General features: G+C 34.6%; 1 protein-coding gene across 5 annotated transcripts in view; it reads right to left on the bottom strand.

Moving 5' to 3' along the window:
* The window catches only part of LOC149574737 (uncharacterized), a 170,635-nt gene extending 157,278 nt beyond the window's left edge, over positions 1-13,357 (bottom strand). For 2 of the 5 annotated variants that reach the window (XM_089814554.1, XM_089814552.1), the window contains exon 1: positions 12,963-13,355. In XM_089814554.1, the coding sequence (XP_089670680.1) occupies positions 12,963-13,259 (297 nt within the window). In that variant the 5' untranslated portion in view covers positions 13,260-13,355. Of the gene's footprint in view, positions 1-12,962 lie in introns of all 5 variants that reach the window. The other 3 variants (XM_089814557.1, XM_089814556.1, XM_089814553.1) reach the window with 3 other exon arrangements.
* Positions 13,358-13,679: the final 322 nt, after the last annotated feature.

Below are 13,679 nucleotides of genomic sequence, written 5' to 3'. Positions count from 1 at the left end.
TCTCACATGGAATGCATATCACCTTCCCAACATCATCTGGAGCTTCATAGGCATACCACCATGCCTTATTTCTTGCATTTTTAGGCCGAGTGCCTATATATCCAGATGGGCATGGTGTTTGTGGCCACACTTCTTGCGAGTTTGTCATGTTTTTTCAATGCTTGACCACTGCCCTACACATAAATGTATAGAAAAATGAATAAACAAAGAACTTAGAAGCTAGGGTTTCAACTTTCAAATGATTCAAAGTTCAAACATAGAGTTAAACTTAAAATGATTTTAAATGATTTGAAAACATTTACAAACAACAACAAAAACAAAAGAACATTTGTTATAAAACTATAAAAAGTTTTCAAACTATGATAAAATGAACATACCTGGAAAGAAATTTGTCTTCTAAATCCGGTTAGAATCCTCTAAAATCCACTCAAATCTACCTTGAACCACTTGCAATCAGCTTTGAATACCTCCAAACCTTCTTCTCTCCACACCTCAAGGCTCTAGACAATGCAAATATAACAAACAATGAGCAAAAAAATCACTTTCCACCCTTTTTGGCCATCACAGTCTGCGGGGGAGGAAATCGCGAGTTTTAACTAAAAACTCGCTGAGTTTTTGCCAAGTAATCGGCGAGTTTTTGCCTCCCAGCCGAGTTTTTCCCCCTGTGATTTTTTTGGGATTTATTCGCCCAGCTTAAGTACTCGGCGAGTTTTTAAAACTCGTTGACTAATCTGCGAGTTTTCCATCTTTGGTCGTATGCTTATCATGCTTCTAGTGGCATCTCTTAGCTTGCCTGCGATTCTTAGCCTTTCTTGAAGGTGTTGAGTATTATATATGTTTTTCCAGAAAGTGATTATTTAATTTTTAGATTCTAGCGCATGCAACATTTTGTGTGGTGAGAAGAACTATTATCGGGCGACCCATTTTTGGTGCTTCCAAAGGAGAAGTTCATATTCTGACAATGTATGTTATGCGATAATAGCCTCTATGAAGAGGTCATTCATCTAACTTAGTTTGTGAAGCATTGTAGTGTATGATTATCAATAAAGGATATATCTTGGGTGTGGCTGGGTTTTTTTCCTCGAGTAGGAGGGTTTTCCCAGGGTATCTCTAGTGCACTTGTGTTTCCTGCTTTATCTGTTAATTATTTATGCTATTCCAGTTCAAAAACTTACCATGGTATCAGAGCTAGCTTTATGTAAAGATCCTGAACCAGAATTATACAAGCAACGTTTAGGCGGAAGAAGCGTATAGAAGACCTAATCTTAGTTATATCAAAGGTTGTAATGGATAATCGGTGATCATCACCCAACACTTAGCATTCCACTCCCAACGGCTCATGGAGGTCACCTTTATAGTATTGATATCGTGAAAGAGATCATGTTGATGATAACAGGGAAAGCTATAAAGATCGAAATCTGAAAGGACATTTCAATAATAAGGAGATAAGTATTTTATGTTTGTACATTTAAATAATGTAGTTACTATTAATTCATGTCATATCACTGAGAATAGTGAATCTTGTATGCTTTTGGCATTGATCTGTATGTTTCTCTTCAGGATAGTTTGATTCTATGAACTTCTACTAATCTCTCTAAACTGCTTCAAGGATGGATGGACAGATCAAGAAGCAACAGGATGATAAAAAATTACATGCAAAGTCATGCATCATGTAGGGTATAGAAACGATCATAGGGACACTACTTGCAGCTTACAGACATGAGACTGAATTGGTGACACATGACTTCATTTAAGAGGGAGATCCTATATAATTTCTCATAGTGATTAGTTTCTTTGAAGAGGAAGAAATGATATTAAGAGGGAGACTCTTCAGCTGCAAAGAATAGATTTGCACAATCAATCTAAATTTGAAATCGGTAGATCCAGAGTAAGGTGATTTGGGATGAGGTCAATGAGGACAATGTTGAACTTTAGTGTGTCAAAAGGTTCAAAGGTGTGTGTTAAAAAATCATTCCTCAAGGCATGCATTGCAGACAATCCTCGGAAGGTTGATGCAAGTGCTTGAAGATTCAAAGAGAGCTTGAGGAGTAGATGGAGTGTCATGTTCATTGCAGAAAATCAACAAGCTCGTGTAGCAGTATGAATGCTAAAGCTCCTTGTTTGTTCAAACTTGGAATCGGCTCTTTTATTGTGATACAAGCAGTGAGAATACTACTCTTGCTGAGAGGAAGTCTTTGTTGAGGGAGAGTCTCAGCTTCAATGATTCTTATGCATCTTGTTAATGTGTTCTTCTTTGTGAAGGAGAAGTTCGAGGTGGAATCCCTTGTTAATAAGTTATTCCTTGTGAGGGAGAAGTTTGAAGTGCAATACCTTGTTAATGAGTTCTTCTCTATGAAGAAGAAGTTTGAGGTGCAATCCCTTGCTAATGAGTATTTCTTCACGAGGGAGAAGTTTTAGGTACAATCCTTTGTTAATGCATTCTTCTTTGCAAGAGAATTTGAGGTGCAAGTCCTTGTTAATGCATTATTCTCTATGAGAGAAGTTTGAGGTGCAATAATATAATCTTCTCTGTAAGAGAAATTTGAGGCGTAAGCCCTTATTAATGCATTCTTCTTTCCAAGAGAAGTTCGAAGTGAAAGCCCTTGTTCCACCCTCTAGGAGTAGCCATGGTGGATCCACCCTGTTGGAGTAGCCATAATGGATGTCATGTTGAGAGATTCCATGACATGAAAATCTTAAATAATATCTACTTTGATAAGTAGGAGATAATTTCCACAGCTAGTCAAATTGTGATATGAATATCAGGATTTAACTGTGTGATTTTGAGTCAAACTCGATGACCCATATTTCATGAGTAGTGATTCAACATGAATCCATCTCTCATGAGAATAAATGGAACACTTAGCACTCATTGGATCTAGGTGATGCTCACAGGGGTGAAGCACCGGGACTTCCCGGGAGGTCACCCATCCCAGTACTACTCCAGCCTGAGCGCGCTTAACTACGGAGTTTCCTCCTTAGTTAAACCCAAAGCTTGCAACCCCATTTGCAAAACCTTCACCAAGTGTTGGGCTTTCTAATGAATGGTTCATAAGGCACAACACTTGGTGAAGGTTTTGCAAATGGGGTTGCAAGCTTTGGGTTTAACTAAGGAGGAAACTCCGTAGTTAAGCGCGCTCAGGCTGGAGTAGTACTGGGATGGGTGACCTCCCGGGAAGTCCCGGTGCTTCACCCCTGTGAGCATCACCTAGATCCAATGAGTGCTAAGTGTTCCATTTATTCTCATGAGAGATGGATTCATGTTGAATCACTACTCATGAAATATGGGTCATCGAGTTTGACTCAAAATCACACAGTTAAATCCTGATATTCATATCATAATATCTACTTTGCTAAGAGGAAGTGTCATTGTTTGTGGTTGCAAGAGATATTATTACCTATAATGGGCATCCTATTTTTTTTGTTGATGGAGCAGTTGCATTATTGTTGCAAGCATATTTGCCTCGTATCCTTTGCGTCATTATAGAAGTCCTCACATTTGATGGAATGACATTTGTTTATGAGTCACAATAACTACTCCTCTTCGTTATGGAGACTCAAAAGTTTTGGAGGTGTAACAACAACCATTCTCAACCTTGACCCTCCACGTTTTGTTTTATAATGCTAAAGTTATATTTGAGTCAGGTCTATCTTTGTGATGATTAGGTACTCATTCCTATCGGACAAAAGTCATATGATTATGTGAACGAGTTACATTCAGCTTATCATGTTTTTCATTCTCAGTACTCAGAAGTTACATCTGTGCATGGTCTTATGGTCTCTATTGGATTGTAACTATCAATATATCTTTATTGTGCTTCCAATGGCCGTCTCTTAGCCTCCTGCGATTCTAAGCCTCTCTTGGCAATGTTGAGTATTATATATGTTTTTTCTAGAAAATGATTATTTAATTTTCTAGGTGCTAGTGCATGCAACATTTTGAGTGATGAAAAGAATTATTTTGTGTGACATGTTGGTGCTTCAAAAGGAGAAGTTTATATTTTGACAATGTTTGTTATGTGATATCAACCTCTGTGAAGAAATCATACATCTAACCTAGCTTGTGAAGCATTGTATTACATGTTATGATTACCAATAAAGGATATAACTTGGGTGTGGCTAGGTTTTTCCGTCGAGTAGGGGGTTTCTTAGGGTATCTTTGGTGTCCTTGTGTTTCTTGTTTTATCTATTATTTATTCATGTTATTTTGATTCAAGAACTGGACATTTCAAAGATGGTTTCTTTGAGGTTTCCAAGTAGTTTTGAGATCATTTGGAGAAATGAAGTATATTACTATTGTAGTCTCTCTTTTAAAGATTAATAATATACGTGCCCTCATTCTCTAGTGGAGTTTTTCCCCGAAAGTGTTTCTTCACATAAACTTGGTGTCTCTTTTGGTATCATTGATTTTATATTTATGTTGAATGGTGCAATCACATGTCAAATTCAGTTTCAGATTTTTAATACCATAAGAAAGTTAATATAGTAGGCTTTCTTCACATTGATTCTTTCTAAACACGCCTAACCATGGGATGTGAAAGATCCCTTGATGTGGTCCATGTCATAAGCCCTCATACACACCTATACATTGGTTTTAATTCTTTGCATTAAACATGTGCAGTTTCCTTTATGAAGTGTGTGTTTTCTCCTAAGCACTTGTCTAGACATCAAGCATTGAATTTGGAAAATAAATTTGCCTCATTTATGAGGTGCATCCCCTAGATCAAATGCATGGTGGACAATTTTTGACAAGTTTTGACAAAAATTACTCCTTATATAAGTGCATTCTTGACACACTCGACAAAGGGTATTAACAAAATAGTAATTTTTCCCCTTTATGAGGAGTGCGCTCAATCTAAAGTATCCACCTATGTATGGAAGTTATTAGTCTCTTGACTTTCATTCTTTTAAGGGCATCTTCCTACCCAAGCACATGTGTATATATTGGAATATGATCATGACTAGCAATAATTTTCTTAAGATAAACACATCCATACTTTCCCATGTTTGCCTTTGTGCCAAACTTGTAAACTAAAAATTTGCTTCTCTAAATAAGGCATGCCTCTGCATTTCCTCAAACACTTGTGAACCATCAATGCCTTATACATGTGCATCTCTGATTCTTTATGTGCACCCTTCAATTAAACTCTAATTTTCAAAAAAATTAGTGTTTAAAGTGGTGCATGCTTGACTTCAGGTACACATCTATGTATTAACATTTCAAACTTTTCCTACATTCCTCAAGTCAAGCACGTGCTTCACTTGTCCTATGCACTTCTTCCTACAATGTATGTTGTATAAGCACATCTAGATTCTCCCACACACACCTAATCATTAATGATAACTTTTAACTAAAAGTTTCTTTGCATAGGTGCACACATGTGAACCATCACCCTAAAATAAATACATCCTTCAAATGCATCTTTGTCTCTCCGCATGCATATCTGTATTGCACTTGAATTTTTTTCAGAAAATTTACCCTCTAAAGCACATGTCTAGTATTTTTTATTACTGACAATAAATTGTGGAAAAAAAATTCATTAGTACAAATTTGACAATAAGGATTTATTTATCTAATTGGGAGCTTTTAAAGGTTTGCCATTTAAATATAGATGACTTAATGATGTAATAAAATTTTGATCTAAATTTTTATTTTTTATTTTTTTGGACAAACCTACATAAAAACTAGGACTGTTAGGTCAACTCAAAATGAGTCAAGATTGTGGCAAGGTGTAAAGTTTAATTTTATTTGTTCAAAGTTTGAGATTGTAATTTAAGATTCAAAAATGAACTTGGTCAAGTCTACACCAATGTGTCTATGTAAAGGTGTTGAATGGGAATCTACACAAAAAGACCAAGCTCTAAAGATAAGTGATGGTGAGATCAAGATACAATGATTTCATGAACCAAATTCGCAAAAGAATATAACACTTGAAAACTCATTTGCATTAAGGAAATCTCATTAAAGTGGGACCAAAGCATAAGAGAAAAGGGTAAAGGTGTGCAATTCTTATTGAGGCAATATCCTTCAATTTCTTTTCATTTTATATATCTTTATAATTAAGCAACAACATTATTATTTCACAAAATATTGTTATTGTTTATCATCTAATTAGCAAACTGGCTTCTTATGTGAGCATCCATGTCCACAAAAAAAATTCCCACTAGATTTATTTGATTCACTAGTACCATCTAACTCCATTCTCCAATGGCTGCCCTGCTTGTTCCATCCTACTTGTGTTGCTTTTTGCCTACAGCAATAGACCCTCTCTTATGTTACTAAACTACCTAAAATTGACAATAATATTCATGATATTTCTTTTAACAACTTTTATTGATATTGCTTATTGATTTTATTTTAATGAATTTATATAAAAAAAATATTTCATATTTTTTACTAATTTATTGAACTTTATATTTGACAAATGAGGGACCTCATCATTGACATGAATGCAATCATTCATGCAAATAGTTCAAACCTGTGAGGTGAATAGCCCAAGAAGAGCACAAGGTTTAAAGCACATGATCCAGCAATTGTTTGGAACATGAAACCACCAACGTGAACCTCAATAGCTTCAATACTAAGGTTTAAACCTACAAGCACAATGGATCAATAGGAACACAATGCCCACAATCGCAACAACGCCCACAATCGCAATGACCGAGTATAGATTGAATTGTGATAAATACAACGACAATACCACAATTTAGCCATCACACTATATATAAATAACCTTTAAATTTATATTTTACACTTTATTTTCTTTTCTTTATTTACATATTGTAAAGTTCAATAGATCTTCATTGGTGGAGACCAAGCAACTATATTTTTTCAGTCTTGAATTTATTTAATTCAGATATGTTTGTTAAAGTAGTATTCTGATATAGTCTGAGATCAATATGTCAATGTGATTGATATGATCTGCAGTTAGGAAGTGAAGCAAGTATATATATATGATGAAACATAAACATGTAGGGGCATGACCCTATGTGGTCATGCCTCACCATATATAATAATGTATGTTCATAATTAATCTTATCTAATACTAATAGGTAATCACAAGTCTGAACACTAATGACCAAGCGGTGTGTATGTCACCTGATGAAGACTCCAATTTACCAATCGGCATGAATAGAATAACAACCGATGACAATCAATGTTAGGTACAATGCCACCCGATAACAATCGGGGTGAAGGACAATGACACCCGATGTTATCAGTGGTGAAGCAAGATATCTTTAAAGTAATTTAATATCTTTAAAATAAAATCGACACTATGCAAGGACAGAGAATAAGATACTCACGAAACTGGAAATCTGCAGAATCATTATAAAGACAAATTTGTGTGTGTGTGTGTGTGTGTGTATATATATATATATATATATATAGAATGACAACTACTAAGATTAACAGTAGATGTTTCAATATGCTAAGTGCTAACATTCTTAACACTCCCTCTTTAGCAATGAGGGTTTGAAACAATTATATATACAAGTCTAAATACCACTCAATTGTGGCTTAACAATTATGGTGTCTGGCAAAATCTGGCCTGAAGAACAATGATAACACTTTCCTTCAACATTTTTGATGTCAGAAAGTTGATCAACTATTGATAAGATCGTCACCTTACAATAGTGACCTTAAACACATATGAAAGATCGTCGCCTTTCATTTTACAAGTTTGCAAACAATCTAATTTTCAATATTCATGAATATATATAAATTTACAAATATAATTACAAATTTGTTATACCAAGTTTACCTCTAAAGTACTCTATTTTCATCCTTGCAAGAGGCTTGGTAAAAATATCAGCATTTTGAGCATTAGTGCTAATGTAGATCAGCTTGATCACATTCCTGTCAACCGTGTCTTTGGTATAATGGTGTGGAGTTTCGATGTGCTTAGATCAATTGTAAAACACCGTATTAGCAAAAAGCTTGATACAACTCTGGTTATCACAATGAATCACAGTGGGATCTAATCTCTGTCCGAATAATCCAAATAATAGCTTTCTCAGCCATACTGTTTTGCATGCTCCCATGGAAGCTGCCATGTATTCAGCTTCAGTGGACCTCAAAGCAACTGTAGGTTGTTTTCTACTAAACCATGATATCATCGCTGACCCAAGACTGAAACAATATCCTCTTGTACTCTTGCGGTTTACAGAACAACCAGCCCAATCAGAATCAATATAACCTTCAAGTTTGATTTCAACATTTAAGTACTTTAATCCAAGACCAATAGTGCCATGTAGATATCTCAAGATATGTTTTGCAGCCATTAAATGTATCTTCTTTGGCTCACACATAAAGTGACTTAAGACATTTGTGGCATAGCAGATATCGGTCCTAGTATTTACCAAATACATGAGAGATCCAATGATTTGTCTATAAAGAGTAGAATCAATAGATTCTGAATGTGTTGCTTCCTCCTTTAGTTTGTGTAGATTAGTTTCTATAGGAGTTACAAGTGGTTTGCTGTCCATCATTCCAATTCTAGTCAAGATGTCCAGAGCGTATTTTCCTTGATTTAGAAAGATATGATTTTTCTTTTGACATACTTCTAGACCCAAAAAATAATGTAGTAGACTTAGATCCTTCATTTTAAATTCAGCTACACGATCATGTTTGCATTTTTCAATTAGATGATCATTTCCTATTATCAATAGATCATCAACATATAAAACAAGTATTAACATGTCATTATTAGAGATTTTGAAATATATATTAGGATCAATTTCATTCTTTGAGTATCCTGATTTGGTGAGGTAGTTGTCTATACTTTCATACCAAGCTTGAGGTGCTTGTTTGAGGCCATCAAGAGCTTTCTTCAGTTTACACACATAGATTCTTATTTTTTATAACAAAACCTTCAGGTTGTTCAATATATACTTCTTCATTAATGACCGTATTTAGGAATGCAGTCTTTACATCCATTTGATGTATCTTCCATCTTTTAGTTGCTGCAATTGCAATAATTGTCTTGACCGAAGTGTAACGAGCAACAGGAGAAAAAGTTTCCTCATAATCAATGCTTGCCTTCTGGGAATACCCTCAAGCAACAAACCTTGCTTTATGTTTGTCAATGCTACCATCTGATGCATATTTGATTTTATATAACCACTTTGAAGAAATAACTGATTTGTCTTTCAGTCTAGGTACAACATCCCAAACATCATTTTGTAGTTTGGATTGATATTCTTCAACCATGGCATCTTTCCAAGCTTGACAAGTCAGAGCTTCTTCAACAGTTGATGGTTCAGATTTAGCAAGCTAAGTTACTAATGCAGTATAACAAGATTTGTTTCTAGTTTTCTTGCTTTCCTTGGAAATTTCATCTAGTTCAACATTATTTTCTTCGATCATTTTTCTTGCCCATAGTGGTCTTTTCTTGATATTGGAGATATCTCTATCTTATGTTTCTAGTAATAGTTCATTCTCTTCTGATATGTTCTCCTTCTGAATTTCAGTTTGTAAATTTTCATCTAAGTCTGTAATGGGCTCATCTTCTATATTTGTAGATAGTTTTAACGCAGTGTTTTCCTCAAATATGACATCTTTGCTTCCTTCAACTGATCTTTGTCCAGGGACATAAACTTTATACCCTTTAGAGTTTTTATTGTACCCAACAAATATCCCTTTGTTCCCAAATGGTTCTAACTTAGTTCTTCTTTCTTTAGGTATGTGAATATAAACAGGGCAACCAAAAATTCTAAGATGACTTAGGTCAAGTTTAGTTCCTGTAAAGACTTCTTTAGGTGTTATGTTTTCTAGTATAGAGCGGGGACATCTGTTTTGAATGTATACAGCAATATTGGTGGCTTGCGTCCAGAATGAGGAGTGTAGGTTTTGATTATGAAGCATGGCTTTTGCTGCTTCGACAATTGTTCTATTTTTTCTTTCTGCTACCCATTTTGTTGAGGATTATAAGGTATTGTATACTCCCTCTTTATCCCAATAGAGGTACAAAAAGCTTTGAAATTTTCAAAAGTATATTCTCCCCCATTGTCTGATCTTAGAGTTTTAATTCTTTTTGACGTTTGAATTTCCACAATTTCTTTGAATTCTTTAAATTTTGATAGAAACTCATTTTATTCTTTGACTTTTAAAAAATAAATCCAAGTTTTCCTAGAGTAATCATCAATGAATATTATGAATTAAGAGTAACCTCTTAGAGAAAGTGTTGGCATGGACCCACATAAGTCAAAGTGAACTAGTTCCAGAACTAATTTAGACTTGTGTTCACTAGGAGGAAAAGGTTTTTTAATGTTCTTTCCTAAAGCACATCTTTTATAGGTGCCTATGTGTTTTGAACTTAGGCTTGATGTTCCAAAGGTGATTTTCTCTATATTTGGAAGTGAACTAAATCCAATATGTCCAACTCTTCTATGCCATACTTTATTAGAATTTGTCACTTCGTGATTAAGAGCTTGCTTTTGAATATTGCATGGTTTATATAAGGTCCCATATCTGCATCCTATGGTGATAACATTTTCTAGATTTGAGTGTTTAGGCCAATGCAAAACTTAGTCTTCATTGAAGGTGACTTGAAATCCTTCATCAACTAGTCCAAAAATTCAAATTAGATTTCTTTTTATGCCTAGTACAAAAAGAACATCTTTTTAATTTTAGTGTAACTCTAGTCCTTAGGTGTATAGAACAAGTCCCAATCCCTCTAACTAGACGAGTGGAGTTGTCTCCAATGGTGACTCCGTCAGAAAGGTGATTTCCAAAAGTTCCAAATTTTTCTTTGAATCTTGTTATATGTCAGGAAGCATCACTATCTATTATCCACACATTTTCATTTGAATTCATCTCACTTGATAAGGCGGAGTAGAATAATAGATTTTGATCTTTCTTTGTTTTGGCTAAAGAAGCTAAAAAAAATTCCCTTTCTGGACACTTTCTAAAAGTCATTTAACTTTGTAGAAGTCATTTCTTTTGTGATTATTATTCTCTTTCCTTTTGTCATATTTCTTTCCTTTGAATTTCCTCTTTTTCCCTTTGTTATTAGAGGTTGAGAAAAGAGCTTGATTTTTTCCCTCTTGATTTGAAATGATCACTCTAGAAATTAGTCTTTGATTCTTCTGATGTGCAATCATTCTTTAGTTGATCAAAAGCTGGTATTGAAGGTCTGCTGATGACTTGGATGAATGCTTCCCAAGATAAGGGTAATCCTCTAAGTGCTATTACCGATAGTTCTTGGTCTTCTACTTTGCTTCCAATAGAAGATAGATGATTTTTAATTTCGAAGACCTTTCCAAAGTAGGACGAGGATTTTTCTCCTTTATTCATTTTAGTATTCATTAGTTGATTTTTTAATGTAATCAATCTACTTGAGTTGTTGATTTGAAACGTATCCTTAATTGTCTTGAATACTTCAAATGCCTTTTTTAGGTTTGATATGGATGGAAGAAGATGATCTTTCATGGAATCCAAAATGATTTTCCTGGATTTATTATTTCGTCTTTTCCAAGTGGCTTTTTTTGCCTCATCTTCAGGTATCGAAATGTCTGATTCAATAAAAGATTCTAGTTCTAATTCTTCAAGAATTGTAATAATCCGAATTTTCCAAGAAAAGGAATTTGCTGCTCCTTCGAGTCTGTCCTCTTTCATTATTTGACATATTGTCCCCCTTTGATTCAAGATTCAGTTTGAGAGTCTCTCTACCAATTAGACTCTAATACCATTTTAAAGAACTTAGATCTTTATTGATGGAAAGCAACTATATTTTTCCATTCTTGAATTTATTTAATTCAAATATGTTTGTTGAAGTAGTATTCTGATATAGTCTGAGATAAATATGCCAATGTGATTGATATGATCTGCAGTTAGGAAATGAAGCAAGTATATATATATATATATATGATGAAACATAACCACGTAGAGGCATGACCCTACGTCGTCATGCCTCACCATATATAATAATGTTTGCTCATAATTAATCTTATCCGATACTAATCGGTAATCACAAGTCTAAACACTAATGACCAAGCGGTGTGTAAGTCACCCAATGAAGACTCCGATTAACCAATTGGCATGAACAGAATAACAACCGATGACAATCAATCTTAAGTATAATGCCACTTGATAACAATCGGGGTGAAGGACAATGACACCCGATGTTATCTGTGGTGAAGCAAGACATATTTGAAGTGATTTAATATCTTCAACATAAAATCGACACTATGCAAGGATGGAGAATAAGATACTCATGAAACAGGAAATCTGCAGAATCATTATAAAGACAGATTTGTATATATATAGAATGACAACTACTAAGATTAACAGTAGATGTTTCAATACGCTAAATGCTAAATTCTTAACACATATACATTTCATTTTTTAATAAAATATTTTTAACTTTATAAAACAGAACTTCTTTTAAAGCTATCAGATTTCCACAATCCATAAATATTGTATATTGATTTCTGGAAAAGATTGTGTAAGAATTTTTTTCATCAATGTTTCGGATCATACTACATGATCCATCATCAGAATTCCAAAGAACTTCTTTTATTTGAATGTATAAATTGTAAATAAATTAATCAATTAATAATAAATAAAAATTGCGTACAGTGCCAATTCTTTTACTCCTCTTTTCTATGAACTTAAGAATTGAATATTGAGAATGACAAGTGGATGTCCAACCTCCCATTAAAGATTGTAACTTCTACTAGCCGCAAATATCTTACTACCATTACAGTCCATATACCTTTGCATTGATAGAATCAATTTCCAACCACTTATATCCACATGTTCTCACATCCCTGTGATTTCCTGGCAGTTCTTATCAATTACACCCCTAAAATACAAGTATAATACCACGAGTTCTAGGAGCTTTAGGTCTCTAATCTACTGTAAGTCCATCTATCAAATTCACCACACTTCAACTTAAGATCAAGAAAACAAAAAAATGTCTACAACTCAAGCATGTGAAAGTTTCCGAAAAATCTCTGACCTGAGCAAAAGCAGCGGAGGCAGCGAGCACGCAGAATAAGGCTTTCCCTGAATCCGCCGGGATGATGCTCATTTGAGCCCTACAAATGCACTCCCTGCGCGTGGCGCGCAAAAACTTACAATTCGCTGTAGAGGTGGACTGAGGGATGCCGCGCTGGCGAAGATTGAGAAGATAAGGCGAACCGGCTGAGGCATCTTCGTTGCGCGTGATACGACGTAGTCTGGCATTTACGAGAGAAGGTGTTGTGCTCCAGGGGCAGCCATTTACAGACAATGAGCTAGTTAAAACCAAGGCCATGGCTGATTTCCCCGAGTCTATGCTCGAGATTTGAAAAACATTTCCTCGAATAAAGGAAAATGCCCGGGCCAGTCAAATTACAAATTGTTTTGGTGTACTTGTTATTATTACTTTAAAAAATATAATTGTTTTGGTGGTTTGTTGTTTTGTACTAAAATTTTGGTTAGGAGTTGCATTCCAAAGAGGTGTCACAAAATATATTTAATATTTTTTTTTTTTTTTTTTTGGCATAGACAACAAATAGGATTGTGCATTAGTTGCTGAACAATGGGTGAATTCAATTATGTTATAATTTTTTTTGTATGCACAAATTTGCATATTTGAGTATCTATTGAAGGAGATTGTCGGTTGTTTAATAATTTGACTCTTAACATAGTTGTGAATATCATGCCTTACCTCTATGTTCCGCTAATGTCTATT

The sequence above is a fragment of the Cupressus sempervirens genome, chromosome 2 (genome assembly GCF_028749045.1).
Source record: "Cupressus sempervirens isolate cs-2001-9-10 chromosome 2, ASM2874904v1, whole genome shotgun sequence".
Taxonomy (NCBI): Eukaryota; Viridiplantae; Streptophyta; class Pinopsida; order Cupressales; family Cupressaceae; genus Cupressus; species Cupressus sempervirens.
The sequence above is the reverse complement of the archived record's forward strand: the minus strand, read 5'-3'. Positions and strand labels throughout refer to the sequence as shown.